We start from the raw sequence: 12963 nt of genomic DNA on the forward strand, positions 1-12963 counted from the left end.
TAGCAAAATCTCATGTCTTGGTTTGCTATTTATTTTTATTGTTATTAGATATAATTTAAATGTGTTGATGTTGGTTAAATATATTTTAAATTCTTATAAAATTCTGCATCTCTCATAGCAAATATTATTTTCGTTTTAATTGATGCTCACAGCTAGAATTTTTTTGCATTACAGCCGGTGCCGTTCAAAGCCTACTTATTTAAAGCGGGCGAATTTTTATATACTCTATATCTCAAAGAAGAATTGAGCAAAATATAAAGTGTGTTATATTTTTGGAAAGGTAATTTTAAATTCTTTTCAATAAATTAAAAATATACAGGGTGTCCCATATAAAAAATCAAATTTTCTGTTGATAATTCTTAAATTATTAATTTTAAAAAAATTATACTTTAACCATTAAATTCTACGTAAAAAGGTGCTTTGGAAATGTTTTCATAAAAATACAAAATCTTCCATAGCAAAAAAGTTACAGCGATTTGTTAAAAATGCATATTTTTGAAAAACACCCCATAACTCCGAAACGGTAAGAGATATCGATTTGCGGTTTTCACCATCATGTTTTTGACAAAAATTGAGCTCCAGACACCGATATTAGTTTTTGTCTATCTTCTATAGAAAAGGGTGTTTCCATTTAAAAGCGTCGAATTTGACCCACCCTGTACATGATGACAGCTTCTGAATTAGCCAACGATTAGGTTTTCAGCTCTATCAGGCAATATAATGGAAAATCTGGGTCAATATATAGTCTGTCCAACGAGAAGATCCTCGACAGTGATAGATGTGTCTGTCATTTTAATTTCAAAGTAGTTTATTTTATTTTACAAAGAAATAAGTTGGTACAACTGGAACGCATAGCAGGAAATTAATATATTTAAAATTTGACTGACAAGTGATCAAATATCAAAATATTGTGAAAAAAAACTGTATAAACCTGAAAAAAATATAATCGAGTTATTTTATTTAATAAAAAACGGTATGTGTTAATACAAAACAAACAACAAGACACCACATACCAAAAAATATAAAAAAGAACTATTTCTTACTTTCAAGCTTTATGAAACTTCCCGCATTTATGATTATATTTATCAATATAACTTATGTACAAATACAAATTTGTAATATTCCACAGGAATAAATAAAACAACATAAATAAAACAAACTATTTTATTAATAATAACACTTACCAAATTTTATACCTTAAAGGTTAAAAAAGTTAATTAATCAACTTTAGTCTTATTTTTTTTAAACCAGTACCTTTTGACATTATTTTTCTGCAGTACTAAAATCCATTATTTACCTATCGTGTGATGTGGATATTTACAGCCACTCCAGTTTTTAATATGGTCCTTCTACCATATTCGAGATGCACTTATCTACGACGAGATGGTATACGAACTTTATTGGTGTATAAGACTTTCTGCCTGGGCAGCGAGTATTAACCATAAACTGTGCTCTGGGTCTACAGTTAATTTTCACTCGATTTTTGCTCCACTTGACTTCAAAAGACACAAAACACACGTAATAACACCAATCAAAGTGCATCATGCATCATCTTCCAAAACGCAGGGTATTTGACAAAAGTTGACACAAAATTATAACCTATAATTTGGTTTGGTTTGGTTTGGTTTGGTTTGGACTTTGACAAGCGTTAAAAATCTAAAGGCGAGTTCATACGCATCGGCGTCCGTTTGTCGTTCATCGTTCCGTCAAACCAATAAAATTGAAATACGATCTGTCATTTCAATAAAACTGGTTAAAAACAACAAGAGACGACGCATGACGGATTTATATTTAAACCCATCCATAGTTAACTTAAAAATTATTAAAAACTTTTTTTAGTAAAATAAATAGATTGGTATGGGACGTCATCTGCTTTTTTTCTGTCTGTCGAAATCTTACTTGAGAAAAAAAACAGAGTATAGTATATTGCTGACGTCCGGTTTCTGACACACTCATTGAGACACCTGGACATAACTCTGATAAGGTGGTTAGTTGTAGATTTCTAGATTTCTCTTCTTACATAGTTTCTTGTGTTTTCATATAAACACACTATGGCACCCTTCAACTTTGTATGGATGTTCCTTATATTTAGGCTATTACACACGACTTGTTTAGGAACCCGATCGAAAGCTTTTTCCATGTCTAAAAATGCCATGATATGTTTCTTCCCGTTACGTGTATTCTTTTTGCCATTTGTTTGAGCTTGAATATATGGTCCTGCACACTTCTTCCCTTTCTGAAACCACTCTGTACTTGATCAAGTAGTTCATCTGTGTTTACTTTTAATCATTGTTCCAGAATTCTTTCAAACACCTTCGATGGTATGCTAAGCAAAGTGATGCCTCTATGTACAGTGTGTCCCATTTTAGTTGAAATCATAGGGTATCTCCGTTATTAGTGAAGATAGAAGGGTGCGGTTTGCACAAACCTGTCCCACTTTTTCGTCAAACGGAAGATGCTGCAAACAAAATTTTCATAGCCCTCTTAGTTTCTGAGCGACAGGGTCTTTTCGAAAATTTTGCAATTTGGGACACCCCCTGTATCTCTGTTATTGTTAAAGGTATCGAGAAGGCGAAAACTGCTTATTGTAGAACTTTTTACGTGGAATACAGTGGCGTAGTCTGTTTTTCTACCAAAAAAATATTTTTGAAAATATGAACTAAAGTTATGTTTTTTCAAATGGAACACCCTGTATATTTATAAATCATATGATCTGTCTTGCTATGGGCTTCTCAAAAATATATATCACTGTATATTTATTTTTACTATTTACTGCAATATTTAAAATATATCATTTTCTTATTAGTAGACCGTGATAAATAACAAAAAATCAAAATGGTATTTACTAAAATAGTCATACACATCTTAAAATTAATTTGGGATTGATATATTTTACTTCTGAAATAACTGTTACCACTGAAACTGTGAATATATTTTTCTTTTTTTTTATAACGGAATGGGTTTGCAAATATCTAAAAGCTTGAATTATTAAAGCATTTTTCAGGTGTTCGACATTGTTGTAGGTTGTAGTGCCCACGATATATTTCGTATTTCAAAAATCCCCAAAATCAGAAATCGAGAACGGCGAAATCCGGGAATCGAGGAGGCTATCAATATGTGTTCATTGGTTCCAATTCATTGATTTGAAAAATAATAATTTAACAGTTTTCTAATATTTTCATAGTTATGAGGGGGAATGTTCCCCATCTCGCTGAAAGTATATTTCACGTAAATTAGCTAAAGGAATATCTAAAATTTCCGATACGATAGATTATTCGTACGTATACACGTATTCCAAGATTTACAAATAGCGGTAGGAAAGTTTCCCTAATATATAAAGAATTTATTAGTGGCTCCCAAAATAAAACGAGAGACAGATAGCAGTATATTTTTAATAATTCTTTAGTTTCTTTTATTATCAATCATGGCCTACTAATAAATATGATCTCTTAATAAAAACTTTTAAATATTGCAGTAAATAGTGAAAATAATTATAGAGTGATATATATTTTTGAGAAGCCTATGGCAAGAGAGATCATATGATTTATAAATATACAGGGTGTTCCATTTGAAAAAACATAACTTTAGTTCATATTTTCAAAAATATTTTTTGGTAGAAAAACAGACTACGCCACTGTATTTTACGTAAACAGTTCTAGAATAAACGGTTTTCACCTTCTCGATAGCCTTAACAATAACAGAGATACAGGGGGTGTCCCAAATTGCAAAACTTTCAAAAAGACCCTGTAGCTCGGAAACGAAGAGGCCTATGAAAATTTTGTTTACGGCATCTTCCGTTTGACAAAAAAGTGAGACAGGTTTGTGCAAACCGCACCCTTCTATCTTCACTAATAACGGAGATACCGTATGATTTCAACCAAAATGGAACACCCTGTACATGTTGTTTTCTCGCCTTTCTTGAATATAGGCAAAATAACTCCCAATTCCCAGTCTCGGGATACCTCCTCTTCATCTATAATTTTATTGAGCAAATTAGTGACAGCACTTTCTCCTAAATTCTTCAACATTTCTCCTGTTATATTGTCATGACCCGCAGCTTTGCTAATTTGTTTTCTTGTGAGTTTGTAATAACATCATCTGTGCATAATTACTTTTAGAAGTATTTTTTTCAGCATTTTATTATTTCTTGTTCTTTAGTGACTAAGTTTCTATTCGAGTCGCCTATCTGTTTAATGGAACTTTGTTGATTGTCAGGACAATCATTCATTACTAAGAGGTCGTTTTGTAATCAATGATTCTCTTCCCGTTACTATTTCTACTTGTTATCCATACGCAGCTAATACCTTCCCCTGATTTAAAGTCCTTTGTGCCTACTCTACCATTTAACTCTCCCATAATGATTAATTAATTTTTGGAATTGTCTGTAATAATCGATACTTGTTCCCAGAATTCATCTTTCTCCTCTACCTGGCTATCTTCGTTGGGACCATAGAGTACCAGAATATCTAGTAACTCATTCCCACTTAGCTCAAAATCAATCGTTAGTATCAGTTCTCATATAAATTCCCATTTGCGTACATATTCTCTCTCTTCTTTCCTGATCATACATCCCACCCCTGCCTGTGCATGTCTTTCTTGATTGACTCCATTGAGTACAATCAAGTGCCCTCCGTTTAGTTCTTCACTTTGTACCCTTTCTTTTTAGTTTTTGTAACTACCAGTAGGTTTAGTTTTGCCTTTTCAAATTCCAATACTATCTCTTTCTCTTACTTACGTCTATTACATTACTTATCAAGTTTTCTTCAAATTTAGTATAAACACTCTGTATACCAATTTGACCTTTAGAGGAACTAATTGGATTAACTATGAAAAAACAGTTCTTTTTACTAATTTTTCCAAATTTTACTTTCAATCCCCCATAATGATGAAGCATTGAAAAATATCGTTTTACATCGAATCATTAATAAGTATGGTCTATTTTGAATTTTAGTTAGCTGACCTAATTTTCCAGTTTCGAGGAAAGTTTTCATGTAATTACTTTCGCCCTTCCATACCCAGGCACGTATGCAGACTACATTATTTTTCTTGAATAATTAATTTTTGCCATATCTAATTTATGGCTAAAATTTAATCGATATCGATTGAATGGCAAAAAAATTTAGAGGTTATGCATAATAACATATTATGTAGTTCAAAAATAGAATCGATAGAATAATATACATTTTTTCAGTGTAAGCTTATATCTTGGAAGAAAATGAGTTATATTATTTAAGGAACTCCGTTCTTTCCTTTTCTTATTGGCAATTCGCCACTGAAACAGAAAGACTAATTAAGAATATTTAAATATTTCACTTTTAGAATTAGACCCTTCCTCTCATTGGTCTTTTACTCGTAAAAAAATATTTATCCACTCACTTAAAAGTTTCTGTGGGTAGGTATATCTTCATCGATACAAGATACCTCCTATTGAGCTTATTTGCAACGGTTAACATTATATTGGTAACGGTTCCTTTAAGAACATTAATAGCAACACAAAGGCTTTCATGATTTTTTTGGCGAAAACAAGATGGCTGCATTGTTTCTTGTCAAAAAGCTTTTTGGACACTAAACACTCATCATAAGGCTTAGCAGTTGATGATAGCCCAGATATTTCTGATGTTCTTTCACCAAACACAGTGAGCCCTCTATTTCGAAACGAATTTTGGCTACCAATACAAGCACCTTATAACTTGTTTAAAAGCCAATATTACAGTTGGGGGGTTGGAACCTTTGGTGTTACACAGCAAAATAAAACACTCAATCACCACAATACACCAAAACACTTTTACTTTTACACTGGACGCGCGTTTTGCTAACCATATTAGCATCATCAGTAGATGATCAAAAACTGGAAGTGACTAATCCTAATTTATGTCATATACAAACATACCAAATCTCGTTTTTTAAACTGAAAAAATAAAAAAGTTATAGGGGTGAGCCACTTTTGAGACGCACCCGGTTTGCATGCTTTTATGAATGACTTTATTGAAAAGTGCCAATTATGATTAATTAATAAAGAGATCAATCCTTACGTTCTATCAGCTATTATATTCTTCTTTTACACGCTTTTTCTGATTGATATTCAAAAGGCGTCGCTAACAACCTAGTTAACATACCTATTACTCATCAAACATAACGGAAACATTGATTCAAGCATTCGTTTAATAGCTACAGACACGAATAGACATCGACAATAATTATTTTATAAGGATCTCCATAAATAAATAAAGAAAGCTGGTAAAATAGAAGAAATTACAGCGAATAAACAGAAAATACGGTTGATACACTTGGTTAGCCAAGTAACAGCAATTTTTTCTTAATCATATTCTGAAGTTTCTGGTTTTCAGTTGAACAAAAGGCAAAAAGACAAATTAATGCAATATGACATTGTATTCAGAGCATAAAGTATTTACTAGTCTAAGATTAACTGTATAAATGTTAATTAGGAGATTTCGTGGAAAAAAAAGCTTAGTCATCGGTTAGGTATCAGAGTTACCTGACCGAAAACTAGAAATGATTTGCAATTATTGTTTTATTTTACTATTATACTCAGGTTCAGGGACGGTTTTAGAATTATTGTTTGAGGAAGACTGGTTGGTAAACTTTATTCATTAGGAGTCATATTAACTAATTCATTAATTAGTCCGAATATTAAGATATCACAGGAAATTTTACACAAAACCTATCTGTATTCAGTCATATACAGAGTGATTCATAGCCATGGTACGTTAGACGGTTATGGAGAACAGGTGATAGGATTTTTTGAAAATTTGGATATTTGTATAAAAGCACCTGCCTAGTGCCTCACCTGTCTAAATTATTTTAAGCGTTACAGTGTTTTTCTATTAGACTAACCTATATTTTCATCAGTATTAATCAGACAGATCGAACCCAATTTTGAGAACCTATAACCCAAATTTCAACTTTAAAAATGTTCAATTCATAATTTTACTAATGCTTATTCAAGATCATATTTTTGTCAATTTATAATATTGTAGCATTTTATTTAAATTACACATAATTTATATAAATGTACAGAATTATTTTATTTAAATAAATCAAGTTTATATCCTCGCACCGAGATGGCATTCTAAGTACTGCTATTGTCTTTTATTTCAGTCAAAAAGTTTATTTCTGGCGAAATATTTCAGTCCGGTCAAAGTTTGTTGGTCACTTTATATCTGACGGTGTATATTCGCACTTCGTGCCTACCTTCCCTCGCCATATTGGTGGTAAAGGCTCAAACCGATAGAGCTATCGGCGGTTGTTGGCATTTTGCCAATTTGTTTGAGAAAACCCTCTGAGCAGAGGTAAGACTTTTATTTTTAACGTAACGTTTCCTAATACTTCTGGTGCCATTTTGTTTTTTGTACCTGACATTTGGGCTACGTTTTGTCCTTACAATTCACACCGGGAATAACGGAGGAATCTCCTGATTCCACAGCAGTTTAGGTTCCTATCTGTGTAGAGACGTTTTATCACAATCCAGTTCCAGTAGCAGTTCACCACAACCAGCTTGTGACCAGAACGGATAAAAAAAGGCCAGATCATTTATTTTTATACAATTTAGATTCACTTGAATGCATTAAGCCCTTCAGGCATATTATATATTTGATTACTTTAGAGTCACTTTGAAATATTTTATTCATGTTATGCATATTTCTGATATCTACATAGTACGGTTTTTTTAATATAAAGAGTCCCTATATTTTGGTACCAAGATCGCCAGACTTTTTGCGGAATAATTAATAAAATATTAATATTCAGAAGCGTGCAGATTTAACTACCCCATCTTGAGTGATCTATTTTGATACATACTATTTACAAACAACATTTTCAAACATCAAATTTTTCATAGTCTTATTTTATTCTAATTAACATTTAATTATTAATTATACTTAGTTATTAGTTTATCTCAGCGTTTCATTTGTGTAATTCCTAAAATAAGTAATACCTATATTCTGAGTTGATTTCTCAGTTCTCAACTTAGTTTTCGAAAGTAAATGGAAAACTGAGTGGAGCCCAGTATATTATAAAGACGTAAGTATCACAATTTAATTTTCACTAACTTACGAACCATTGCTCACCGGCGAACAGCTCCGTCGGATAGTATTAGTTGTTTTAATATTTTTCCAAAAGAAAATTCTTATAAAAAAACATTCCATCTTTTTTTATCACTTCAAATGCTACAATATAAACATATTTAATAGTAAATATACATATTTTATTTTTTATCCCGAAAACTATAAGACATTTCCAAAAATGTAATAATATACTGGGTGTTCCCTTTAAAGTGACAAAGATGTAGCAACTTTTCAAACAAAACGTTTAAGGTCCCATCGTCGTGAATCACCCTATATTTGTTGATATGCTGGCAATGTGTTAATTTAATTGTCAATTTTAGCAATTATTATTTTTCAAAATGGCTTTAAATTCTTAAGAGTCTATTACGCTGTACTTTCAAGTCGCTCTCAGCTCTTGATCGGGTAAAGTGAGTGTGTGGCCGAAGGAAATATACAGGGTGGTCCGAACTGTATTCCGGAAACTTTGGCAGCATATTCAGTCGATAAAAATAAGTAAAAAAGTTCGTATAAATGTATGTCCTAAAATGCTTAGTTTCGAAGATACAGAGTGTAGAAGATTCATTTTTATTTAGAGATTTTTTCCAAATAATTTATGAAGTAACGTCAATATTTGGTAGAAAATTTGTGTCTGGCAGTTTTTTAACATGAGAAATTTGATTTTGATGTCAATATGACTCCTAATTGATGGCGTCCCCTACAAATAGGAGTCATATTGACATCAAAATCAAATTTCTCATATCAAAAAACTCCCAGATACCAATTTTCATCCAAATATTGACTTTACTTCAGAAATTATTTGGAAAAAATCGAAATGAAAATGAAAATTCTACACCCTGTATCTCCAAAACTAAGCATTTTAGGACATACATTTATACAAACTTTTGTACTTATTTTTATCTGCAAAATATGCTGCCAAAGTTTCCAGAATACAGTTCGGATCATCCTGTATTATATTTCAGGAATCTGCTTAAGGCTTAGCCTGATCCCGTCGTGTTAGCCACACCCAAAATTCCAAACACACATGATTTGATTAAGGCTTGATTAAGCTTTGCAGAGCTTCAGCATTTGCCATAAAATAGCGAGCAATTTATTACAAAACCATATAAATTACATATCACTGTAATCACAAAACTTCAATCTATTTCCGTATTGTAACGGAATTTTAAATTATGTCTTTACTTTCGAGAAAATTTAGTCCAAACATAAGAAATATTTTGCTTGATGTTTGACCATCAAAATCTTAAAAATAAAGAAGTTGTCTAAAAATGTGCTACAATTCGAATATAGTATAATCCTTTATCTTTAATTTCCTTTTTCATTTGTGTAAAAATACCTAGACAGTTTTACATAAAACGTTAAATGCCGAACGCTTATTTTGCTACTTTTTCGGACTAGTTAAATGGACTCATAAGAAAGGTTTCATCATTATCTGTATTATAGATAGGTCTATATTTGACTATTAAAAAATATGATTATTTCTATCTTTACAGTGGCAAAGGCGCTGTAACGGGTATGCTGAAGACTGGAGAAAAGGGACTGTACGTTTTTGACAGAGAAGGACAACATTATCAAGTGACACCATCGTGCGTTTTAGATTTTTACATTCATGAATCTAGACAGAGATCAGGATTTGGTAAAATTCTTTTCGAATACATGTTAGAGGTAAGTTTTGTATATAAATTTTAATATAGTGTCACTATTTTTTACTATGTTAATATAATATACAGGTTGTTAATTTGTTTATTACTCGTGGCAGGAGCTTTATGGTTGAAATATGGCAACCTCGGCCCGCTCGTCGTTAGACGACGCGACGCGACGGACGGGACGAGTCGACAGAAAACCCTATAAGTGCATGCGTTCTCAATAGGCAGTGTTGCCATTCTGTTCCCCTATAAGTAATTGTCGAGTTAACAACCTGTATTACGGAACTAGAGAGGCCTTGTTTTCGCTAAAACTTTTGGTGCAGAAATATTATGATCAACGACAGGATGCCTTACCAAAGAGCATTCGATAATGCTAAGCATGATTTACCCCTGGCACAACTACGGGAAATCGGGGTAGATGAGAAGGACATCCAAATCATAAAACAACTATATTGGAACCAGACAGCCAAAGTGAAGATAAACGACACAGTCTCGATCTCAGCCTGCGAAGTAAGCAAAGGAGTACGACAAGGATGCATTCTATCACCGATGTCTTTTAACACCTATGACGAAAAAAGATTCCAGCTTGCTCTCGAAAATGAGTCCAAAGGTATTAAGGTCAATGGAAAGCCCATTAATAATTTACGATACTGTTTTACTGGCCTCCACTATGGAAGAACTTCAAGAACTGCTAAATAAGATAAATATAGTGAGGGACAACAGCACAGGCTACGTTATTAATACTTCAAAAACGAAGACCATGGTGATTAGTAGACAAATCCAAAATGTCATCCTCACTGTAAGCGGCGAGATCATTGATCAGGTGGATAGGTTTATATAAGTAGCAAATTTTATTTTATAAAGGCTGTATACACAGCTATGTGATCATTTTTATAGGATACCGCAATTCGTATAAAATGCTATAAGACCGTAATATGATAGCTTTACAACCAAAAAAGGCCCATTTTTATACAACCGTTTAGTAGTGTAGAAGTTCTATAAACAGGGTATACAACTTCTATGCAACTATTTTACACAGCGTTATATAACTATTATAAAACTAACAATAAAAAAATTTGATCATTTAGCGAGGTAAAAGAGTATTTTATTTTTTACCGAAGAATATTAGGAGCAAATTATATTTTAAGCGTGTCGTAAAATGAATCTAGAGGATGTGGATTGTTAAAAAGGAGACTTTACTCGACGGTGAAAATGGCGGGTAGAGCCAGAAGGTACAACAAATATGTAATATAAAAAATCATTAAGGGTTTGAAAAGTAGGGACAATTTTTGTTGCGCCGAAAATTTTACTGGTTGAAATATGGCTTATGTATCTGGCAAAAAATTAAAGCGCCTTAATTTCGATTAAGGTTTACGTATAAATTTAAACAATAAAATAAAATAAAATTTTCAAAAATTCTTGTTTTTAATTTAATTAAACAGTTTATTACTGTATGTGGGGATCTTATCACAAAATAGTTTTCAAAAATAACATTTTACAATTTATTTTGATGTTTTTAATTTTGCTTCATATAATGGCGGCCATATATTGCAACCATTTTATTATAAATGAATCCCTTAAATAAGTCTTTGTTGTAAAATAAAACGGTATAGGATAAATATATATCATTACGCAGAATTTCCAGGCACTATAGAACTATTTTTGACATATTGAGATTTGTGACAAATAGATGCTGCCAAATCTCATTTGGTTAGTATTTAAACTAACAAACATGATCAGATTTTCATGGATTCATGCACGCAATGCATTTCATACATGCCCGACGAGTGAGCGGCAACCTAAGGACTTGGAAAAACAACAATAAAACAATACAAACATTTTGAATAAAACTTTTACATCAACGTGGCAACAATGCGTTGAAGAAGCCAGACAACTAGAGAGATTTTGGCTTTTGGGAACACAGGGAATTCTCGGGATTATTTGCCGTAATTTCGAAGAGTTTTTTCTTACATGCTCTTTTATAACTACCACTGCGTTTGTTAACTTTTTTCCAACTTTCTCAAGAATTCATAATAGGTGTGATTGATTATACTCGTACGTAGATATTACTTTTGCAACAACAACAATAACAAAATAAATAACTAGGTATACCATTTAATTTAAAATGAGGTTATATTATACATTACCAGTTTTATAATGCAGATATTACAGCGAATTTATTTTGTTAATCACAATTTTATCATATAAGGCTATATAACTAGTATTGTATACAGCACCGTAGTTTAACACAATAAAACATTCTATCATACTACGTAATACAACTTTAATAAGACAAGTTTAAGTAACTATTATATGATCTTGTGACTAATGTTGTCACAAGATGTGTAATGATCTAGTTATATGAATATTATAGAACTCTTACATGGTGGGTATAAGAGTCTAATAAAATAATATGTTTGTTATCATATATCATTCTCTTATTAAGTATTATATCATACTAAAAGAAATTATCGTTTAATGCGTTATAGGATACGTTGTAAAAACCACTAGAAAATAGTTTTTCGTCATACTATATTGTTATATTATTATAACATAAGCAAAATCAGAATGGAAAAGATGCATATAACGTCCGCCGGACGTTATCATAACGGCCGGCGGCCGTTAAGTTTCTAAGGTAATCGTAACGTCTGTCACCTGCAACAATGACTATTTATTGTCAGTTGGACTTTTCAAAAATTGGGAAAATAGACCATAGCGAGATGTCGCGAGAAATTCCGTTGGAAATACAGGAGGAAGCGGCTGCGGCTACTCAAAATTATACTTCCGACTATAACCAGAGAGAGATATCAGCAGGAATATGACAATTTTTTGAAGTGGCGGCAGGATAGAAGTATAAACAGCGTAAATGAAGCGGTATTGCTGGCTTATGCTAAAAGAATGTCTGAAATGTATTCTCCTACATCACTGTGGACAAAGATTCCATGCTGAAGCTTGCGTTGAGAGTATATGAAAACATCGACATATCAAGGTAAAAAGCCATTATATTCTTCGATATTTAATCATACTCATCTAAATTATATTTGTTCATAGATTTGGTAAACTGTTCATGTTTCTGAGGCGCAAAAACGAAGGTTATTCACCAAAAAGCCAAAGTTCTGTCGGAGAATGACATAAATAATTTTCTACTGGATGCCAATGATTACACCTGGTTACTCGAAAAAATTGTATTGGTGCTTGGTATTCTTGGAGCTTGTAGGCGCAGCGAGCTTTGGTCA

At 32.2% G+C, this 12963-nt stretch overlaps 1 protein-coding gene across 1 annotated transcript in view; it reads left to right on the plus strand.

Moving 5' to 3' along the window:
* LOC115885965 (alpha-tubulin N-acetyltransferase-like) overlaps positions 1-12963 on the plus strand; it is a 73416-nt gene that overhangs the window by 50065 nt on the left and 10388 nt on the right. Inside the window, exon 3 of the mRNA XM_030904999.1 lies at positions 9575-9746. Coding sequence (XP_030760859.1) covers positions 9575-9746 — 172 coding nt within the window. The remainder of the gene's footprint in view (positions 1-9574; positions 9747-12963) is intronic.

This window comes from Sitophilus oryzae, unplaced genomic scaffold, assembly GCF_002938485.1.
Source record: "Sitophilus oryzae breed Bouriz unplaced genomic scaffold, Soryzae_2.0 scaffold_465_pilon_pilon, whole genome shotgun sequence".
NCBI classification, from domain to species: domain Eukaryota; kingdom Metazoa; phylum Arthropoda; class Insecta; order Coleoptera; family Curculionidae; genus Sitophilus; species Sitophilus oryzae.